Source organism: Melanostigma gelatinosum (genome assembly GCF_949748355.1).
Source record: "Melanostigma gelatinosum genome assembly, chromosome: 18".
NCBI classification, from domain to species: domain Eukaryota; kingdom Metazoa; phylum Chordata; class Actinopteri; order Perciformes; family Zoarcidae; genus Melanostigma; species Melanostigma gelatinosum.
The window spans coordinates 14,939,852-14,958,443 of record NC_136651.1 but is presented as its reverse complement, the minus strand read 5'-3'; the positions used below and the strand labels follow the sequence as shown (position 1 = coordinate 14,958,443).

The 18,592-nt window shown below is 39.9% G+C and overlaps 1 protein-coding gene across 1 annotated transcript; it reads left to right on the top strand.

Annotated features, from left to right (window-relative positions):
• Positions 1-2,620: 2,620 nt before the first annotated feature.
• parm1 (prostate androgen-regulated mucin-like protein 1) lies at positions 2,621-9,656 on the top strand. The gene is made up of 4 exons (XM_079290049.1): positions 2,621-2,728; positions 4,295-4,906; positions 8,910-8,988; positions 9,461-9,656. Exons 1-4 carry the CDS (start codon positions 2,662-2,664, stop codon positions 9,540-9,542), a joined length of 840 nt encoding a protein of 279 aa, XP_079146175.1. The 5' UTR covers positions 2,621-2,661; the 3' UTR covers positions 9,543-9,656.
• The last annotated feature ends 8,936 nt before the right edge of the window (positions 9,657-18,592 follow it).

Sequence of the window (18,592 nt, the reverse complement as noted above, 5' to 3'; positions counted from 1 at the left end):
ACCGTGGGAGCACTGCGTCCAGACTCTGCTGGGTGAAAATGAGTATTGGGAGAAGGTCAATGATAACGTTATCGTGATGTGTCCACATGTAATCTCGTAAAATGTAGTGTTGGTGAGAAACTTGAATAAAATCAGTTGTTTGAACAACATGAATAGATATAGAGAGAGGGAATTATGAGCTGTTTACACAAGCTCTAAGTAGATTATACTGCATCATTCAAAACTACTAATGACAAGCTTTGTTTTAATGAATGAAAATAAAAAAAATGATTTAATTTGAATTGTGTGCTTTTAATGAAGAAAAACACGATAGATGACTATAACAAAGTAAAAGGATAACATTTAGAATTTTTGATGGTTTACTTCACAGCAGTTGAAATGATTTTTTGGACGGTGGCGAAAACTAAATAGCCTGGAGCCTTGTCGACCAGCTGCTATAATCAAACAACAAAGGGAGCCGTATCTGCCAATATGGATCATCAACGATTAGTAATTAGTATCGGCGGCAAAAGAAACATAATCATGATTTTTTTTTGTAAAGGAAAATTGAATGTGAGGCGCTTGTATTAGGCGTGGCAGCTCGGCCGTTCTCTGGAACTGCAACACACGCATATCCTCCTCCCGATCGCAAACAGGCAGAAACACCCTCCGTCATCTTACAAACAGACACACACACACACACCCTTCTCCTCCCTCACAGTTCTATTCTGCCTTGATACATTGTGGCTTGAAGCGGCTAATGCTTTGGCTTGGAATGTGTATTGTGCAATTGTATTCCCTAAAGTAAAACATGACTCAACATATTTTAATTTAATACATGTTTTTTTGTTGATAGTTGCCATTTCGTTTCACCATTCAGTCTTACATTTTGTTCATAGGCTGGGTGACATGTTCCTTCATTGAACAAACACACTGTGGTTTATTTTGACTCAATCCCTCATACATCGTCGTGCTGCCCCAAATACTCACCAGAGCACCAAATGTGTATTAATCCTTTAATCTTTGAACAAACAAATGCAATGTACTTATTATTGTGTTCACCATCTTGGTTTAGCGTGTTACCATGCTAAAGCATGTTAGCATGCTGAAGCTGATGGGGATGGCATTAGTTTAGTCCGTACATAATTGACACAGTTTGTCAAAATACGATTTACTTTACTACTTAAATGAAATGGTCAACTGGACTTTTTTAAGAGAAAACAATTTGTTTTATTATTTAATCGATCAATCAACTAATCTGTAAAATATTTGATAGATTGTTGTATAGAAAATTTGAGTTTAGTGGCAGCCCTGCAAGAGAAAATTTTGTCTTGACAAAAGGGCAGAGTGACTGCCATCTCGAGACCCATGGAGCTAACTAGATGGGACAACTGAAGAAAAGAAATTCAATTTTCCAATGGTGTAATTAACAGACATCTCTTGACTTTGCACCTCTACAGTTTCTACTCAATCCACAGAGAGAGTGACAGACAGGATGGGAGAAACCAGAGACACCAGTACTGTCGTCCATCCAGCTTCATCACCAGTGGACACCTCCCCGATGTATTCTTCTTCCGTATCCCAATCCAACTCTTCTTCAGGACCTGACCCATCATCTGTGACCAGGACTACACCAGCCACCATCACAACCGCCTCAGCTGGCAGCAGCATCAGCAGCAGCTCTTTAAAAAAGGACAATGTCTCCGTCAGCCACAATTCCTCAGGTAAGTTGATCTGATCACAAAAGATTTTAGTGTAAGAAGTGTAAGATTCTACAGACATGCTAGCGTCATGCTGGCAGTGACAATGTTAGCATGTTAATATTTGGCAAGCATCATGTTCACCTGCTTGGTTGAGCATGTTAGCCTGCTAACATTTGCATAACTTCAGCTGAGGCTGATGGCAGTGGCATTAGTTTGGCCGGTATTTGGGTATAATTGAAAGGATTGGACAAATTGAAATGCTGACCTGATGATTGATTGAGCATTGCATTGTTGGACTCATGATTGAGAGTTGAAAGAGGGATCAGAAACAGATATTTTCTTTCATTATTCCACACGTTCGTCTTCCTTGTCAAAACCCGCCACAGTCAGATATGCGTGTGTGTTATGCTAGTCGTGGCTCCATTTAGCCTTGGGCCGATCGCCTCGAGCAGAGGTGAGGAGCGGGAAAGAGAGGTCTGGTGAGGTCACTTCCTTCTGAACTGCTTTCTATTGATTTTTAAACGTGAAGTGTTTAACTCCAAACAACACTGCCTGAAGTGATTGGGGAAGCTGCATAATTCTAACTATTGTTGGTGGGAAACAGTTTACCAGACAAATAATTAATGAATACTTTCATCAATCTTTATTGCGCTTCATGGACTCCTAGTTTATCTGTGGGCTGTAATACTCTGTGTATATATATACACACAGGTATATATTATATACAGTATTATATACAGCCTCACCACTAGATGCCACTAAATCATACACACTGGTCCTTTAAGTCATCATTAAAACAGCTTCAAACTATAACCGGGCCGCCCCCCCCCCCCCCCTTTCTTTTTTTTTCTTGCATCACTCAGTCATCACGTAGCCTCGCCTCCAGGCTCTTGTAATCAGTCACCTCTAGTCACAGGCAGCCACACACACACACTACATCTGTCCTCAGGGAGCACAGAGCGCAGAGCTGCAGCTACACATGTTTGTGAAGATATACAGTGAAAAGAGCACTATGATGAGGGTCAGCCTGCAGGCTCTGATATCATGTAAGTAAACACTGACATCAATGCATGCTATTTGATGTGGTGACTAGCCTTGAAATATGTTCTCTCTCTTTGTCTTTTTATGTACAAGACTTGTCAATGTCTCGAGCAAGTCCGAATATGTGGAAGATCACGTCACAACTGTCAAGATAATTCAATAAATTAAAGAAATGTTTTGCTGAGGTAGGTGGAGGGAATGCAGACATTCCACTTCATTGCAAAAATGTCCCTCTTACTATTTGGTGTCGTGTCAACTCTCGTAGTTGTTAAAAAATCGCTCCAAATTTTATTTAGGTCGCTGTTTGCGTGAGATTATTTCCAATTTACGACTAAGACAGGCTTGTTTCAAGATATTTTTTATTCGATTGCAACAGTTGAAACGTCTCTTAAGAACAGACTTTTTTCACTGGTTTAAAAAAGATGTTAGTTGTATTCAACACAAATAAAGTTAAAATCACAAGCCGGCTCTCCCTGATGAGGGTTAACGGGATGCTTCTCTGTTGTGTAAAATTTGATTTGGTGCTGAGCTGTAAAAACAATATTTAACAAGTGAGAACGTACATTCGATATTTTCACTCTTTCAACTTTGGGATGATTAAACACATTTGTGTAGGTGCCACTAATGCTCGAGGGCGTGAAATCTTTTTTGTTCTTCTTAACTTTGACTTTGGTTGTGAACAACACTGTGCAGTTTTGAAACCTGGGGGTAGTAATGGAGTTCTTACATCACAGGATAATGTGGTGAGTTGAATCACTGACTTTCTATCAGAGGATGATGTTGTTATTCATTTCCAGTAGAAATGTGGCGTGACGTTGAAACCTGATCCCTGCCCCGACTTCCTTTTCACTAAAACACTGAGGACAAAACTCTGCCTCTCCCCCTAAAGCATTACACGGTTCCCTGAAAACAGAACTTGATTCTACCGTGACTTTTAACTGTTAACTGTGACCCACTTGTTCTAAAGGTGAAGTTGAAAGTTGGTGAACTGCGTGTTAAAGTCTCAGCTGTTGAAGCACCCTGATAGACTGCATGGTTAAAGGATAAGGTTGGCATTATTCTATGTTTTCCTTATAGTCAACAAATTCCTGGAAAAGACTAAAACCAACAATGTGTTAATCCATCCCACATTACATCATCAATTCATTTTTCAATAAAAGGCATATTATTCTGTTTTAGTACTGTTATTATTGGTAAAAGCCCCAAAACATTCAAGTGTTTCATGTGTACTGTTTGTAATTGCCACATTCAGAGTCGTCAGTGATGGTATTAATAAAAACACACACAATTAATATTAAAGGGGTACTCAAGTGATTTAGTATTTCACCTCCATGACATCATCATGACATCTTCCATGACATGACATCATCATGTTAATTCTGTGAAGTGCTCATGGTGAGCAAACTGACGGTAATGTGTAAAATATATGGAGTGTAAGATCATTATCATCCCTCTATGGTGTCCTCAGAGACTGTGGGGCCTGTAATAGCTGTTGTATGCTCCTAAATCTGTTGAAACACATCCGCCGGATTGTACTTGAAATAAACATTTTTTTTGGTTTTAAATCGCAGGTCTACTGTTGTGTGGTGCAGTAACAACACAGGAGGCAACAGGATTATCATCCCCAACAACAGAACCCGTTCAAACTACTTCATTGAGTCCTACGACGTCGAACAACGTCAGCTCCCAGGATACAACCTTGAATTCATCAACGACTCAACCACCCACGTCAAATGCTTATGTCACCAATATAACTTACACCAGTACAACGCTGTCTACCAACAATACAGCTTCCACCCAAAATGTAACCAGCACTGAGCAAACAAAAGCGACAATTTCATCAGAAACACAAACCACGTCCTCTTCATCTCCATCTATCACAACTGACACCCAGGACTCTAGCGTCAGTACCAGCACAAGCCCCAGCATCAGTACCGGCGTCAGTACCAGCACCAGCCCCAGCATCAGTACCGGCGTCAGTACCAGCACCAGCCCCAGCATCAGTACCAGCACAAGCCCCAGCATCAGTACCAGCACAAGCCCCCCCAGCACAGCACACATCACCACCCAAAACACCGGCACAACAACTACTACCAGCACCACCACCAGCACCACCACCGCAAGTGCCACCCAAACCACCACACTGGGACAAAAAGGACATGAGTCCGAGGCTCTGAGCTCAGGTATGTAGCGACAAGAATGCTAACATTTGATCATTATGACTAAACACAAAGTAGGTGAGACCGTCATTAGTTTTACAGTTATCTGGTCATAAACCAAAGTATTGGGCAAATTAAAGTTTAGAGCAGATGATGGTGTTAGATGAAAGGTCGGGGGATCAATTTTACTCCAATTCAGCTTCTGGCCACCATGCATGTCTGTACCAAATTTCACAGCAATTTACGCGGTATAGCTGTCAAGATATCTCAATTACAACGATAAACGTCAATCAGCTGGCAGCACAGGAGGAAACGTCGCCGTCTGACGACAGAATGCATCATCTGGGGACCATGAGTGTTTGTACCAAATGTTGTGCCAAACAATCAAGTAGATATACAACATCACACAGACATTTTACTGAAAAATTCCTAGAATTCATCCTTTGGGGACCTTGAATATATGGTGCAGATTTCATGGCAATTAGTACAAAAAATCTGCCTGTTAGTTACAGGAAATAATATGCAAAAATACAGGTGAACGACTTCCCTCCATCCATAAATCCATGCTCACCTTTGTAACCGCTGTGGTTATGTCAAAGAAAGCAACTAATATGTCTAATTGGAAATTATCTGCATTACATTTGTTGACCACCATTTCACCAATATTTCTAAACTACCATTACTGCACAGTAAAATTCTTGCGTACACATTTTTAGTTCAAGTGAAGAGTTAAAGAGAGGCTTCATCAGCACAATGTACTAGTGAGTCAAATCTGAATCTGTTGCATAATGTTTCAGAGCTTTGGGCGCCTTTTGTTAGTTATTTTGGGATACAATGAATAAGAAGAGTAAAATAATTCAATACTTTTCATATTCGAACATCATAATATATTTATAGCTGTTTGGGCCCCCAGGCCCAGGGTGCCTACCTCTCCATTTTTTATAAATCATTTAATAAAAGTACAGTCAAAACGCATTGCCAGTAAACTGCATGTCATCTAACAAAACCATTTATCTGATGTAAATGGTCCATCTGTCCTAAAACATCAAAATGTGATCGTCTCTGAGTGGAAAAAAGGAACCAAAGAACAAAGCACCTGTGATCACACCTCTGATTAAAGAGGTCAATGCAAACACACAGAGTCCATGCATCCGTTCCTCCTTCTCTTTGACCTATTTGAGCAATGTGTCGAACTGTGGTTAATATTTGAACGCAACACTTTTCTCTTACACTTCCTTGTTTACTGTGGAGTTGAGTCTTCACGAGTTGAATGAGTGAAAACGAACGGCATCAGTTTGAAGACAAATGGCTGTGTGCCATTTCTTTCCCTGCTCTCTCTATTATTCACAAAACTGTTCAACACCTGACCTGTTGTTATTTTTAAATGGCATCCAGTCGCTGCAGAGACACGTTAAGCAAGTCTCTCAGCTCTATAGATCTATCCAATCTTAATACAGATTTCTGTGTATGTTATTTTAACAGAGTTTGAACTCTGTCCCTCATGTGCAGGAATGTGAAAAGACATTCCCGTCATCAGTAACCATTGAATCTGATAATGCATCTGACTCAGAACTTTTATGACCTCCAGAGTGCGGTTTTTGAACTTAGGCTGTTTCTAGGCTAGGTGTCCAATTATAAGTGTTATGAGTACTATGAGTCACCCGGCAGCTCGACATAGCCCCAGAATCTTAAGTCCGGAACTAAATGTGGATTTATTTCTCTGCAGTTATGTGCTTTAGCAGACTCAAAAAGTCCAAAACTGAAAGTTTCTGTTTGATTTCCCATCACATCTGAAACCAAATTAGTCTGTGTCATGGCCGGTGAAAGCCACAAGAAAGTGGAAAGCAAGAAATGGCAAAGGTTTTTCATCTAATATTTGCATTGTGTAGCACGAACCTCGATCTTCCACTCCACCCACCTATCGCCAAATGAGTTCAAGGATTGAACCGCTGTGTTCCATGACGAGTTGAAGATGATTTGATAATCTACAGCAAACAGACACAAGAACGCCATTTTATCAGAGCATCCAATGGAGCCATCAGTTCCCTAAAGTGTCCTCCAAGATCACTGTTGAAACTCAACAAAGTTATCTGTTACTTGTTTGTCTGTCAGCCAAGCAACTTCAACTTTGAACTTAGAGAGAGATGTTGGAGACAGCTTAATTTCCCAAGGTGGTGTTTATTGATTGAATTCTGCTTCCGAATAAGAGGAGTGACTTGGAGTGTGACAGCCGTCTGAGCATTTCTCCTGGGCATCAGTGCCATCTCACACATAGTAATAAACCTGCAGCAATCTGCTTGGTTACGTTTCCGGCTACGAGATTACTAATTAATATTTCAGCTCAAAGGTCAGTGTGGTCTGCTGGCAAAGAAGTTAAGGTCGTGGTACATGACAGAAGAAGATTAAAGTCAGTCACACACAGTAAGGCAAGGCAAGGCAAAGTTTATTTGTATAGCACATTTCAACAACAAGGTAATTCAAAGTGCTTCACATAAAACCATTAAAAGCATCAAAACACAAGGCAAAAGAAAAGGAGATTTAAAAACAATTAAAGAAACAGTGTAAGAAATAAAATTCAGTAGTAAAAAGTAAAGGAGATTTAAAACATACATTGAAACAATAATTGATGTCTCCCTGAGACATTACGCTGCACGCAATCAACCATACACTGCCGCAATTCTGCAATTACTCGCACACAAACCACGTCTGGAAAAGATCTCTGCCGATCTGCGTTTTATAGTGTACGCCTTGCACGAACTCGGTCCCGGAGGAAATGGCGATATATTGTGCAGTCCTTTTAAAACCATTAAAAGCATCAAAACATAAGGCAAACGAAAAGGAGATTTAACAGCAATTAAGAACAGTGTAAGAAATAAAATACAGTAGTAAAATGCAGAAATGCAGGAAATTGATTAATATATGAATTGAATGTGGTTCAATTAAAGGCAGCAGCAAACTGAAAAGTCTTCAATCTTGATTTAAATGAGCTGAGGGTCTCAGCAGACCTGCAGCTTTCTGGGACTTTGTTCCAGATATGTGGAGCAGAAAAACTGAACGCTGCTTCTCCATGTTTAGTTCTGACTCTGGGAACAGAAAGTAGACCGGTCCCAGACGACCTGAGGGGTCGGGATGGTTCATAAGGTAGCAGCAGATCAGAGATGTATTTTGGCCCTAAACCATTCAGTGCTTTGTAAACCAACAGTAGGATTTTAAAGTCAATTCTTTGTTGGACAGGAAGCCAGTGCAAAGACCTCAGAACTGGAGTGATGTGGTCCACCCTCCTGGTCTTAGTGAGGACTCGAGCTGCAGCGTCCTGAATCAGCTGCAGCGTTCTGACGGACTTTTTACAGAGACCTGTAAACACACCGTTACAGTAGTCCAGTCTGCTGAAGATAAATGCGTGGACAAGTTTTTCCAAATCCTGTTGAGACATAAGTCCTCTAATCCTTGATATATTCTTCAGGTGATAGTAGGCTGATTTTGTAATTGTCTTGATATGGCTGTTCAGGTTGAGGTCTGAATCCATAACTACACCTAGATTTCTGGCTTGGTTTGTGGGTTTTAACATCAGTGATTGAAGCTGAGCGGTGATTTTCAATTGTTCGTCCTTGGTACCAAAAACAATTACTTCTGTTTTATCTTTGTTTAATTGAAGAAACTTCTGGCACATCCAGTTGTTGATTTGTTCAATGCAGTTACCCAGCTTTCAGTTGGACATAAAAGGCACCTTTGACAGAACCGTCCTGAGTAACAAAAACTATGTAACGAGTAATGTAATGCATTACATTTGCAAAAAGAGTAATGAGAAAAACAGTTTGCACAACTTGCACAACACTGGCGATACGCAAGCTGAAGACATACAGTTTGAGTTCAGAAGTATTGTGTAAAAGGTGGAAAGGAAGTTATGTAAGAAGAAACTTAGGCAGTAGGTACTAGTAAAAACATACACACTTGTTTGCAGGACTAAAACTGTTTCTACAAACAATGGATCTTATGATACTTACTGTCTCTCTCTTTCTCTCTCCAGGAAGTACTGCAGTTATTCTTATTGTGGTCACAGTGATTGTCACCCTGGTGTTGGGTGGGCTTTACTACTACATGATCCGGTGAGTCCAGAGCTCAAACAAAGCTATAACGAGTGCATTAACATGTTGTTGTTTATGCAGTAAAACTCAAGTGATGACATTTTGTGGCAAAGGTAATATAAAATAAACATATTTTGACGTGAATTTGGGTTTTATTTGTCAAAGTTGTTTTTGTAAAGGTATCTGTCTCTGAGATTTCTGCCACCACAATGAAGATGAATGGAATTAGTTCCATTTTTTTTATTTAAAAACACACCTGTGTACAGGTTTCAGGGGCTACTCTTACAAATGAATGATTATATCAAGCATCAGAGTAACTTTAAAATGTTTGTATAACCAAAAGAGCATTTTTTAAAGTATCTTTATTTCCTGTATATATATATATATATATATATATATATATATAGTCTTTCTTTAAAGACTGTCATCGTATTCCTTTCTCTCCATTCAACTCCTCTCTCACTGTTTTTTCTCTACTTTCTCTCCACTCCAGACGTAGATCCTATGGTCCTCTTCTGGACAACAACGACCGCAGCGCTATGGCAAATTTCAGCAACCCAATGTATGACCCATGAATCCCAACTTTTGAACCTCCAACTCCAGAAGTGACGGCCTAAACCCAGAGCCCTCAGTCTGTGGATGGAGACGTTCTGATCAGAGTGCGTTTTTCGTGTGTGTGCGATGAGTTCAGCGCGGTCACATTTTATAACTGTGACCTGCGGCCTGACCGCTTGATTGCCAAAATGCAAAGCAAATGTGATGTTTCTATTGATCTTTGTTAAAGTAGCCTCATTTGTTTCATTGCTGTAGAGTAAACATAGAAGGACAAACATTTTAAAACAGCTCTGGCTGCATAGACTTAGCGTATAATTATATTACCACAGCTAAAATGTTAAATTACAGTGAAAACAAGCGTGTTCGTCAGTTTTGTCAAAAAGGAGGAATTTTATAAGCTCAACCTGGATGTTTTAACAGCAAAAAAGTACAGAAACCTTTACTCTCAGCAACTGTAATAGATGAGGATGCTCTGACAAATTACAGCAGCTATAGTATTATTATGAAAAACAGTTCAAACAGCACATCATGAGGAAAAATCTTTTTTTTTCTTATCATGGATTGTTCCTTGAGATTCCTTTTTCTTAATTAAAGTGTGAAACGATGAGGTTTCTGTCGCAAAAGTAGAAAACGGTTCCGCTTTCAACCTGAATGTAGCCAGCCAGACAAAGTACAAAGCTCAGACAGCACTCATCTACAAATGTCCTGGTTTAACATATGCTGGATTCGAGGAGATGAAGAGTTAGACATTTGCATTCGTGGAGAGGGAAATTTTGAGGAAGGCGCTAAAAAGGATGATGATGAGCGGCTGTCTTAGCTTTTATCGAGGATGAAAGTATGAATAAGATGATAGAAATTGATTTTTAAGGCCAAAAAAAAGCAGAAAAGTGAGAGCTTTCAGACTTTCTCCTATAAACTGGGGAGTAGAGACATTTGTAGGCAAAACAAAAGGGGCACAGTTAGCATTAGATTAGCGGCCACGACAGAAAGGAGACTATTTTGATTAAAATGTTTGTAGCTTCATTCATTCATTTTCAAATGAAGTGTGTAAAAGAGTATTTTTACATGAAAAGATTCATATCACATGCAGTTAAAATGAATATGAATCTTTTTCATACCACAAACTGAAAGGTGCAGAGGCAGAGAGCGCCTTTAAAAGGATAATATCTAGTTTAAGCCCTGTGTGTCTTCATCCTACTGAAGTGAACCAAAACACTGGATCCTCTCCTGCTCCATGTGCTCCAGGCTGCATTTCTGATTGTAATTTTCATTCCTTCAGTATTATAGTACTGCTTGTTTGCATTCAGGTGAAGAATGATGTGACAATTGTGTGATATGATTGTATTTAATTGTGTGTGGAATTAAAGTGATGAAGGAATCATTTGAGTCCCTGTGATTGTTGTTTCAAGGAGACTCAGAGAGAAACTTAAATCCCTTAAATCTGGTCCATTAGGTTTACATTTATTTATATTTGTTTATTTACATGTTATATTTGTTCATCATATTTCATGTGAACAAGTTGAAATTTGATAAAAGTGCCAAACAAGAGATCAGAAGTCTCCAAAAACATCAGGATTCCTCCTCTGAAGACCATAAATACTAACAAGTAAATGTTAGAAAAATACTGTTTTTTATTTGTAAAATATTTAGCTTTGGACAAAAGTAGTGCAATTTTTGTATGTAAGTGAGGGAAGCACTAATATGACAATTGTTGATACGAAAAACAGATTCTTTACAAAAATATCTTCGTCAAAATGAACCTATTTATCCGATTGTCTTTAATATACTTAAACCAACCAAGGAGCAAAATGGGCTACACACTATGTGAATACAAAAGAATCCATGATATCTTGTGAAACATGTGAAACAGATAAAGTGATATGACAACACAACGTGTGCGTAAAACACTCGTGGATACTCAGCACGATGTCTTCGTCTCTGCTCCTCAATGGGCTGTAGAGCATTTATTAGTGGGAGCTTTAATAACGGTGCTGTCGTCACTGCCCTCCCATCGTGACTGCTTCTATTCTTCCTCTTCCTCAAACACTTTGACATCCTCCTCTCCTGCCCACGCTCTTCTCCTCTCTTCCTACTTCAAACCACAGCTTGTTTTGTTTTCCTAACCTCCCATCTTCTTTCTTCAGCTCCATCAAGAGCCTAAAATTGTCAACTTTGGCTTTGTCATTTAGTTGACATATTAAAAGAAACTATCCATTGTCGTCATTTGGCCACAACATCCATGGTTGCATATTGCTAAAATACTGTGCTGTGACTGGACAATCATTGACTGGTTCGCCTCAGCAGAGAAGAGGAAGAACCTGAGTGTTGCCAGTTATGATAACTTCTTCTCCTAACCTGCGTTACAGTTTAACGCTCCCTTCCTATTTATTCACAGATTGACTTGTTGTCATATTCTATCAAGATTGAATACAAAAATCGAAATTGATATGTTAAACTAGTGATCAGATCCTTTACCTTAGTTAAAAGTAGAAACACCGTGACGTAAAAGTACTTAATTACAAGGACAAGCCTTGCATTCAGTCCAAGGTAAATAGTATATTTTATTTTAAATGCATATTTTAAAACAGTTGCTCACAGCCTTTTGTCTACAGAAGGAGCTGCGTTAAGTCTTATAAATTGCCTCGAGTGATGTCATTTCAGACAATGTTTCAGATCTTGGGAGGTCGGTTAGGTCTGTTTAGAAATAAAAGAAAATGTGCTGGTTTGAGTTATAAAGAAGTGAGTGACCAGACCTCTGTACTAGCATAACACACCCAAATCTCAGTGTAAAATAAGACCTTTAACACCAATAATACACAAAAACGAGCCGGTACAATGGAGATTTAAAGTGAGAGATTTTGCTGAACAGCGACCAGGGTGGCCACAAGATAACAAGAAACTTCAAGATCATTTGAATTGTGATTCAAATGTGAATTCTCCAAAACAAAATTGCGTCAGGCCCTTGTGTTACTGTTGACCTAATATCACATTAAAACATACCATAATGTAATACGAGCACAGGCAGACAAGAGCCATGAAGCCAGCAAACGGACACAGTTACACATCAATATCAAAAGCGGGCTAACATTAGCCACCATACCACACTAAGTGAGGCTATAGCAGGAAAACCACTGAGCCTATTGACATGAGTCAATGCATTTCATTTCTTATGAATTCAACTTGATGTGTGCAGTGTGAAATTATATCAGATGGAAGTACTCAAGCATGCAAGTGCCTCTAAAATGTAGAAAAGCATAGTAGTGTAAATGTACGGTACTTAGTTACTTTCCGCCGCTGCTACTATACTCGCCTCTCTATTTGTCATCATAGAAGGGCAGCAGTAATAATAGAGGGTGCAGATTTCTGTGATGCAGTGCTATTATCAGGCATTAAATACTCCAAGCACTGTGTGTGTGTGTGTGTGTGTGTGTGTGTGTGTGTGTGTGTGTGTGTGTGTGTGTGTGTGTGTGTGTGTGTGTGTGTGTGTGTGTGTGTGTGTGTGTGTAATGACATACTCCACGAGGTCTTGCACTGCAGTTCGTTAATTGAGCCACAGTCTGACACTGTTACTGTTACTGGCAGGTATGACCTCTACTCAGGACAGTGCACTCATGTGTCGGCAAACTGGGATTAAATGAAGTATGAAGTAAATACTGTTGTATTTTCTTCCTGAATGGATAACAGGAGAAGTAGCATCAGAAACAAGAGGAATAAGAGTCTCACGGGCTGGCAGTGATGCTCAGCGATGCTGCACGGTGCGTTTGAAGTACGGTGAATAATCAGATGTTTCATTCTTCAGTTCATTTACTGCCCTCGTTGTACAGAGGAAGAAGCGATACTCACTCTTCACTTGCTCGGAACAGTTTGAAACCACTGTTTGACAACATGCACTATCGACACAGTTAACAGAGAGGCGGCTTATAAGACTCTACAGCTCTGTGAGGCTGTACTCAGACACAGTGGTGCTTTGAGCTCAATGCTAATGTCGGCAAGCTAACATGCTGACAATGACAATGCAAACATGCTGATGCTTAGCAGGCATGGTGTTTACCATGTTCACCATCTCAGTGACGTGTGGTGCTATGCCATGCTAAAATTAGCTAATTGGCAGTAAACTCAAAGCACAGCTGAGACTTAATAGTTTTGAAGGTATCTAGTCATAAACCAAGTTATATTTTGGGGCTCTTGAGTAATACAATTTTGTGAATATGTAAAAAAAAGTTCTAGAAATGTGTACCAATTGCATTTGGAAACCTGAACCATACAGGAAGCATTTGTGAAGGGCAATATATTTTATCTCTAGTCTGATACCTTAAAAACCACCCACCCACACACACTCTCACACACACACACACACACACACACACACACACACACACACACACACACACGCACACACACACAAACGTCTACCAACAGAACGGAAACGGCTGCTGTTTCATTTACTTGGTTGCAGTTGCAGGTTTCACTTTCTGCCTAAATGAGACTGAAGCTTCGCTCTTTCCGGTTTCTTATTATTTTTTTTACATGTTTTACCTTTCGGATTACGAGCTGTTTTAGGGTCTGAAAACATTTCATGTCCCGTTTGATAAGTTTCAAACGGAAAGAAGAATATCAGAGAGGGAGATTTTGGAGATGCAGTGAGAACAGCTGCATGAATACTGGTGGCTGTGATGTGTTAACTTCTTACCAAGCAAGCCACTCTTCATATTAAGTATTGCTTCTTGATGTGTTAAGTGTTGTATTTCGATTCATGAATCTGCATTTTAAACACAAGGGTCCTCCTTCCATTTTGATGTTAGCAATGTGAGGTGTTTCTGTTAATTTGTCAACCCCCTGAAGAGGAGACAGCTGAGAGGAATATAAAGGCTGAGAAAGTATGCGTGCGTCTGTGTGTGTGTGTGTGTGTGTGTGTGTGTGTGTGTGTGTGTGTGTGTGTGTGTGTGTGTGTGTGTGTGTGTGTGTGTGTGTGTGTGTGTGTGTGTGTCCATTCTCGTCTTTTTCTGTTTACTTGGATAGTTGACAAAACACCTTTGCTGTGAGGATGTGTTACTTGTGTGGATATTTTGGCTGGTCCACACAAGGAAACCCCTAAGATGAAGTTGTGTTGGTCCTAATGATCTGTATGAGATTCAGAAGATGTCCCCATAGACTCAGTAACCTCAGACAAGTGTGTATTTGCCAGTGTCCGTGGTCTACCCTTGTAGAGCACACTCTGGTAGTGCAAGTGAAATTGAACTAAGACGATGAAGAAGCAATCCAATTTTCTGATTGGCTCAGGGTTGGGAACGTTATGATTGGCTGTTTCAGTGATGTGAAATATGACTGTTGGGCAGCAACAAAACCCCAACCTGTAGGACAAACAGCAAATTGAGCTTTTTTCAAATATAACAATTTAATTACACAACAAATTAGAATGACATTATATTCGTATTGTTATTATTTTTACAAACCAAAATTAAATCTCAATCCTTTAATGGTAATTATTCTGCTCCTTCTCAGTATGTGATGTTTGTGAATGTAGTGCACGGCTTCCGCCACCGGGCGGTGCCTTAAGTCTACTGTAAGGGGAAGAGCGGTGCTCAACGTGGGCAGACATTGAGCATCGACCCAAATTGCACACTGCAGTGCGGGGTACTTGCACATGTAGGTTCTAGATTAAAACATAACACATGCACTGCAGACATACAACCTTTTCATCACCACACCGAGGCTGAGAACTTGTTGATAATATAACAATATCTACACTAAAGTAATGCTGTAGTAATGCTGTAAGATCTTGTGCTCTGTTTAGTGAGTCAGTGCCATTCTCTTGTTAGCTTTATTGAAAAGTGTTTTAATGTATTAAAAGTAACAGATCATCAAACACACACACACACACGCTCACACACTTAAACTCAGTTTGAAGGTGTGTAGTCATGTTCCCCATCTGAAACAACAAATATGTGTAAATGGATTAAGTAAATGGATCTGTGATATTTACATGAGAGGTTCACGGTCTTGCCTCGTCCCAAACTGCAAGCTGGCATTAAAATTTATAATATTTAACGACACAATCTTTCCTTAAAGTCTTTTATTTGCCTTTGCAGACCTTAACCATGTCTTAAATGCATATAAGATGAAGGGAAATAGTGTGACTTGCGGTACAAGATATCCTTCTGCCGTACAATCTGTTAATCAATAATCTCTTTCCATTTGCAAGGTTAACGGCCGGTGTGCAGAATCAGAAACCATTTAGCAAATATATGTCTTCTTATATATATCACATCCTTTGTAACCTTGTTTGTCACTGTAAGGTAAAATGGTACTTCCTTTAATAACAACACAGGTAGGAGGCAGCTCTGTGTTGCTACAATGAGCAGCAGTGCTGCAGGAAATGTTGCAAGGCCGACTTTGAGCAAGAGACTTATGGGAAATGCTCGGTAGCCAACAATCAGCCACAGCCTACTTATTTTAACTTTACATACTCCAAGGAAAGCAAGAGCAAGATGTCTTAAAATAACACGCACTATTCATGAAAACAAAGTCTGACCTTAAATTACCACAGGGGGAAAGTACGCTGAGGGGGAGACTTTTACTGTCAACTCCTACAGCCATGCCTCAATTCTCAAATCGTCATGGTTTCTATTGTGATGAGATTTTTTGTTTTCTTTTACGATTTAACCAAAGCAGAACTTTACTGTGTAAACTGTCCGACTTCCAGAAGGTTGTTTACTTTTTTTTTAAACTAACCAGTTAACGTAAAGACTTCAATGAGGACTTCCTGCATGTGCTTAACCATACCAGACTACAGACTGCTGTGTTTGGATGACGGCAATAATTGACCAGAGTTAGGATTTTCCCCTGAACGCCTCTGGATGAAGATTAATCAATGTGGTTACAAGTGTTTCAGACTCTGACTCAGAACAGACTTATTTAACTTGTAGACAAAGATGCTACGTGTACGTGAATGAGGATGTGTGCACAGTAGGAAGTGGGTTTATGTCTCACGCTGTTGGAGACTTGATGTGCGCGTGTTGATGATGATGATGGATACACTCTGGTGTGTCTTGTACTGCTGTAACACGACATGGCTTTTCCACAATAGTATGTGTTGATATTCTCAGTGGCATTACCGACATGCTAATGTTTAGCAGGTATAATGTTGACCACGGTCACCATCTTAGTTTGGTATGCTAGCATGCCAACATTCGCTAAATATCACTGACCACAAAATACAACTGAGGATGATGGGAATGTCATTAGTTCTGCAGGTATTCGGTCATAAAATTTGACCTGATGATGATGCTAGAGGAAAAGTTAAAAGATCAACAAAGTTCTTACAGTCCAGAAGGGAACACGAGTGTCTGAATTACATTACAGGATAACCAAACAACATATCCTGTAAATAGTTTCACCTAAAACCCCAAAGAGGGGATCACCAAAGTTATTAGGATCCATGAACGTCGGTACAAATTTTAGCGCCAATCTATCTAGTAGATGTTGAGATATGTCACCACAAAATGTCAAACTTTGGCCTGTGCCGGATGAAAAGTCACACAATCAGTTAAGTATTAGGATGCGTCATCTGGGAAGCACAGACGTCTCTCTTTTTATTTTTAAACCAAAAATGTCAACCTCGTAGTGGCACAAGATGAAAAGCTAGAGGGTCACCAAATTCGTTAGGATTCACCCTCTGGGGGCAACGACTGTCTATACAAAATGTCATAGCAATCCAACCTCTAGTCGCTAAGATATGCCAGTGTGACTGACAGGCCGACGTTGCCATCCCTAAAGCCATGCCGCTAACGTGGCTAAGAAGATACCCATCGTAAATTCCCAGAGGCAAAGGCTTGTTTCGTCTGACCAAGAGTCCAAAACCCAAAATGGATGTGGTTTGTTGTGCTGATCTGTGTCCTTAAACTTGTAATTTGTAAACTTTTCATGATTCATCCTGAGGTGTTTTCACAGGGAGAAGAGATGGGAAGAGAGGAGGGGGGAAGTTTCAGAGTGATGAGGTAACACAGTGGTGTCAGACACACACACATACTCACACTCACACACACACACACACACACACACATACACACACTCACACAGGTCTGATCAAAGTGTGGCTACACTCTGACTCTACTGTAACATTCCACTGACTGCTCAACCTTGAATCAGCCAGTATGTTGAATCATCGCCTCATTCAGACTTCCGTCTCCATTCGTCATTTCTCAGTCGCCTCCTGTCGCAATGTCGCATCTCAGTTCCGCCTTTAACACAAAGCGTCATCCAGCATCTGATCCAAATAATGAAAAGTTCTTTCGACAATATCTGGTATAACTATGGCTAAGGTTTGGGGAACATTTAATCTACAATTAAGACATGTCCATCCACCATCACCACCTCAAAAGCCTAACTTCCTGTCTCACTGCATAAAGGGTTACACTACTTCCTGTATTGATACTGAACATTTGCATTGATCGTGAATCCTGAGGAGCGTAAGTGACCCTTCCGAAGTCGGACAAAAAGAAACATAGCGATGGCGGTTCCTTTTAGTCTGGTGTTAGAACATATGCGCCAGGCAATATTCCTTCAAGAGGCCAACAGCAATGACTACAGCATGCGATGGAAAGATACATTCACAATGACACCTTTTACTCGGGTAACTTTTCCTGTTATGAAGTTAAACGTCCTGTATTAATAACACAACGAAAGTTACTTTTCGAGTGATAATTCATGTCATCCTCAAAATATGTTAACAAGCAACCTATTTGTCTTCTTCCAAATCTCTTTGAAGTTACCACAGAAATAAGGAGGAAGCAAACGTGACTGACGTCTGTGATCGGACATTTGGCCAACTCCTCTTGAGAAATTGTTGGCTAATGTTTTGCTGACATTAGCTAACTTAAGATGTGAAAACACACCATGTGATGTGTCCGCGAATATTGTGACACCGATGTAACCATTATAATGTCACCTTTGAAGTGAAATAAGATTCGTTGTTATTTACCTTTATTCGTGAATTCTACTAATGTACTTGATAGAATAAGATTCGTCGGTAATAACGTAATACGTGAATTTCAGACTAGGTTTTTGTGAA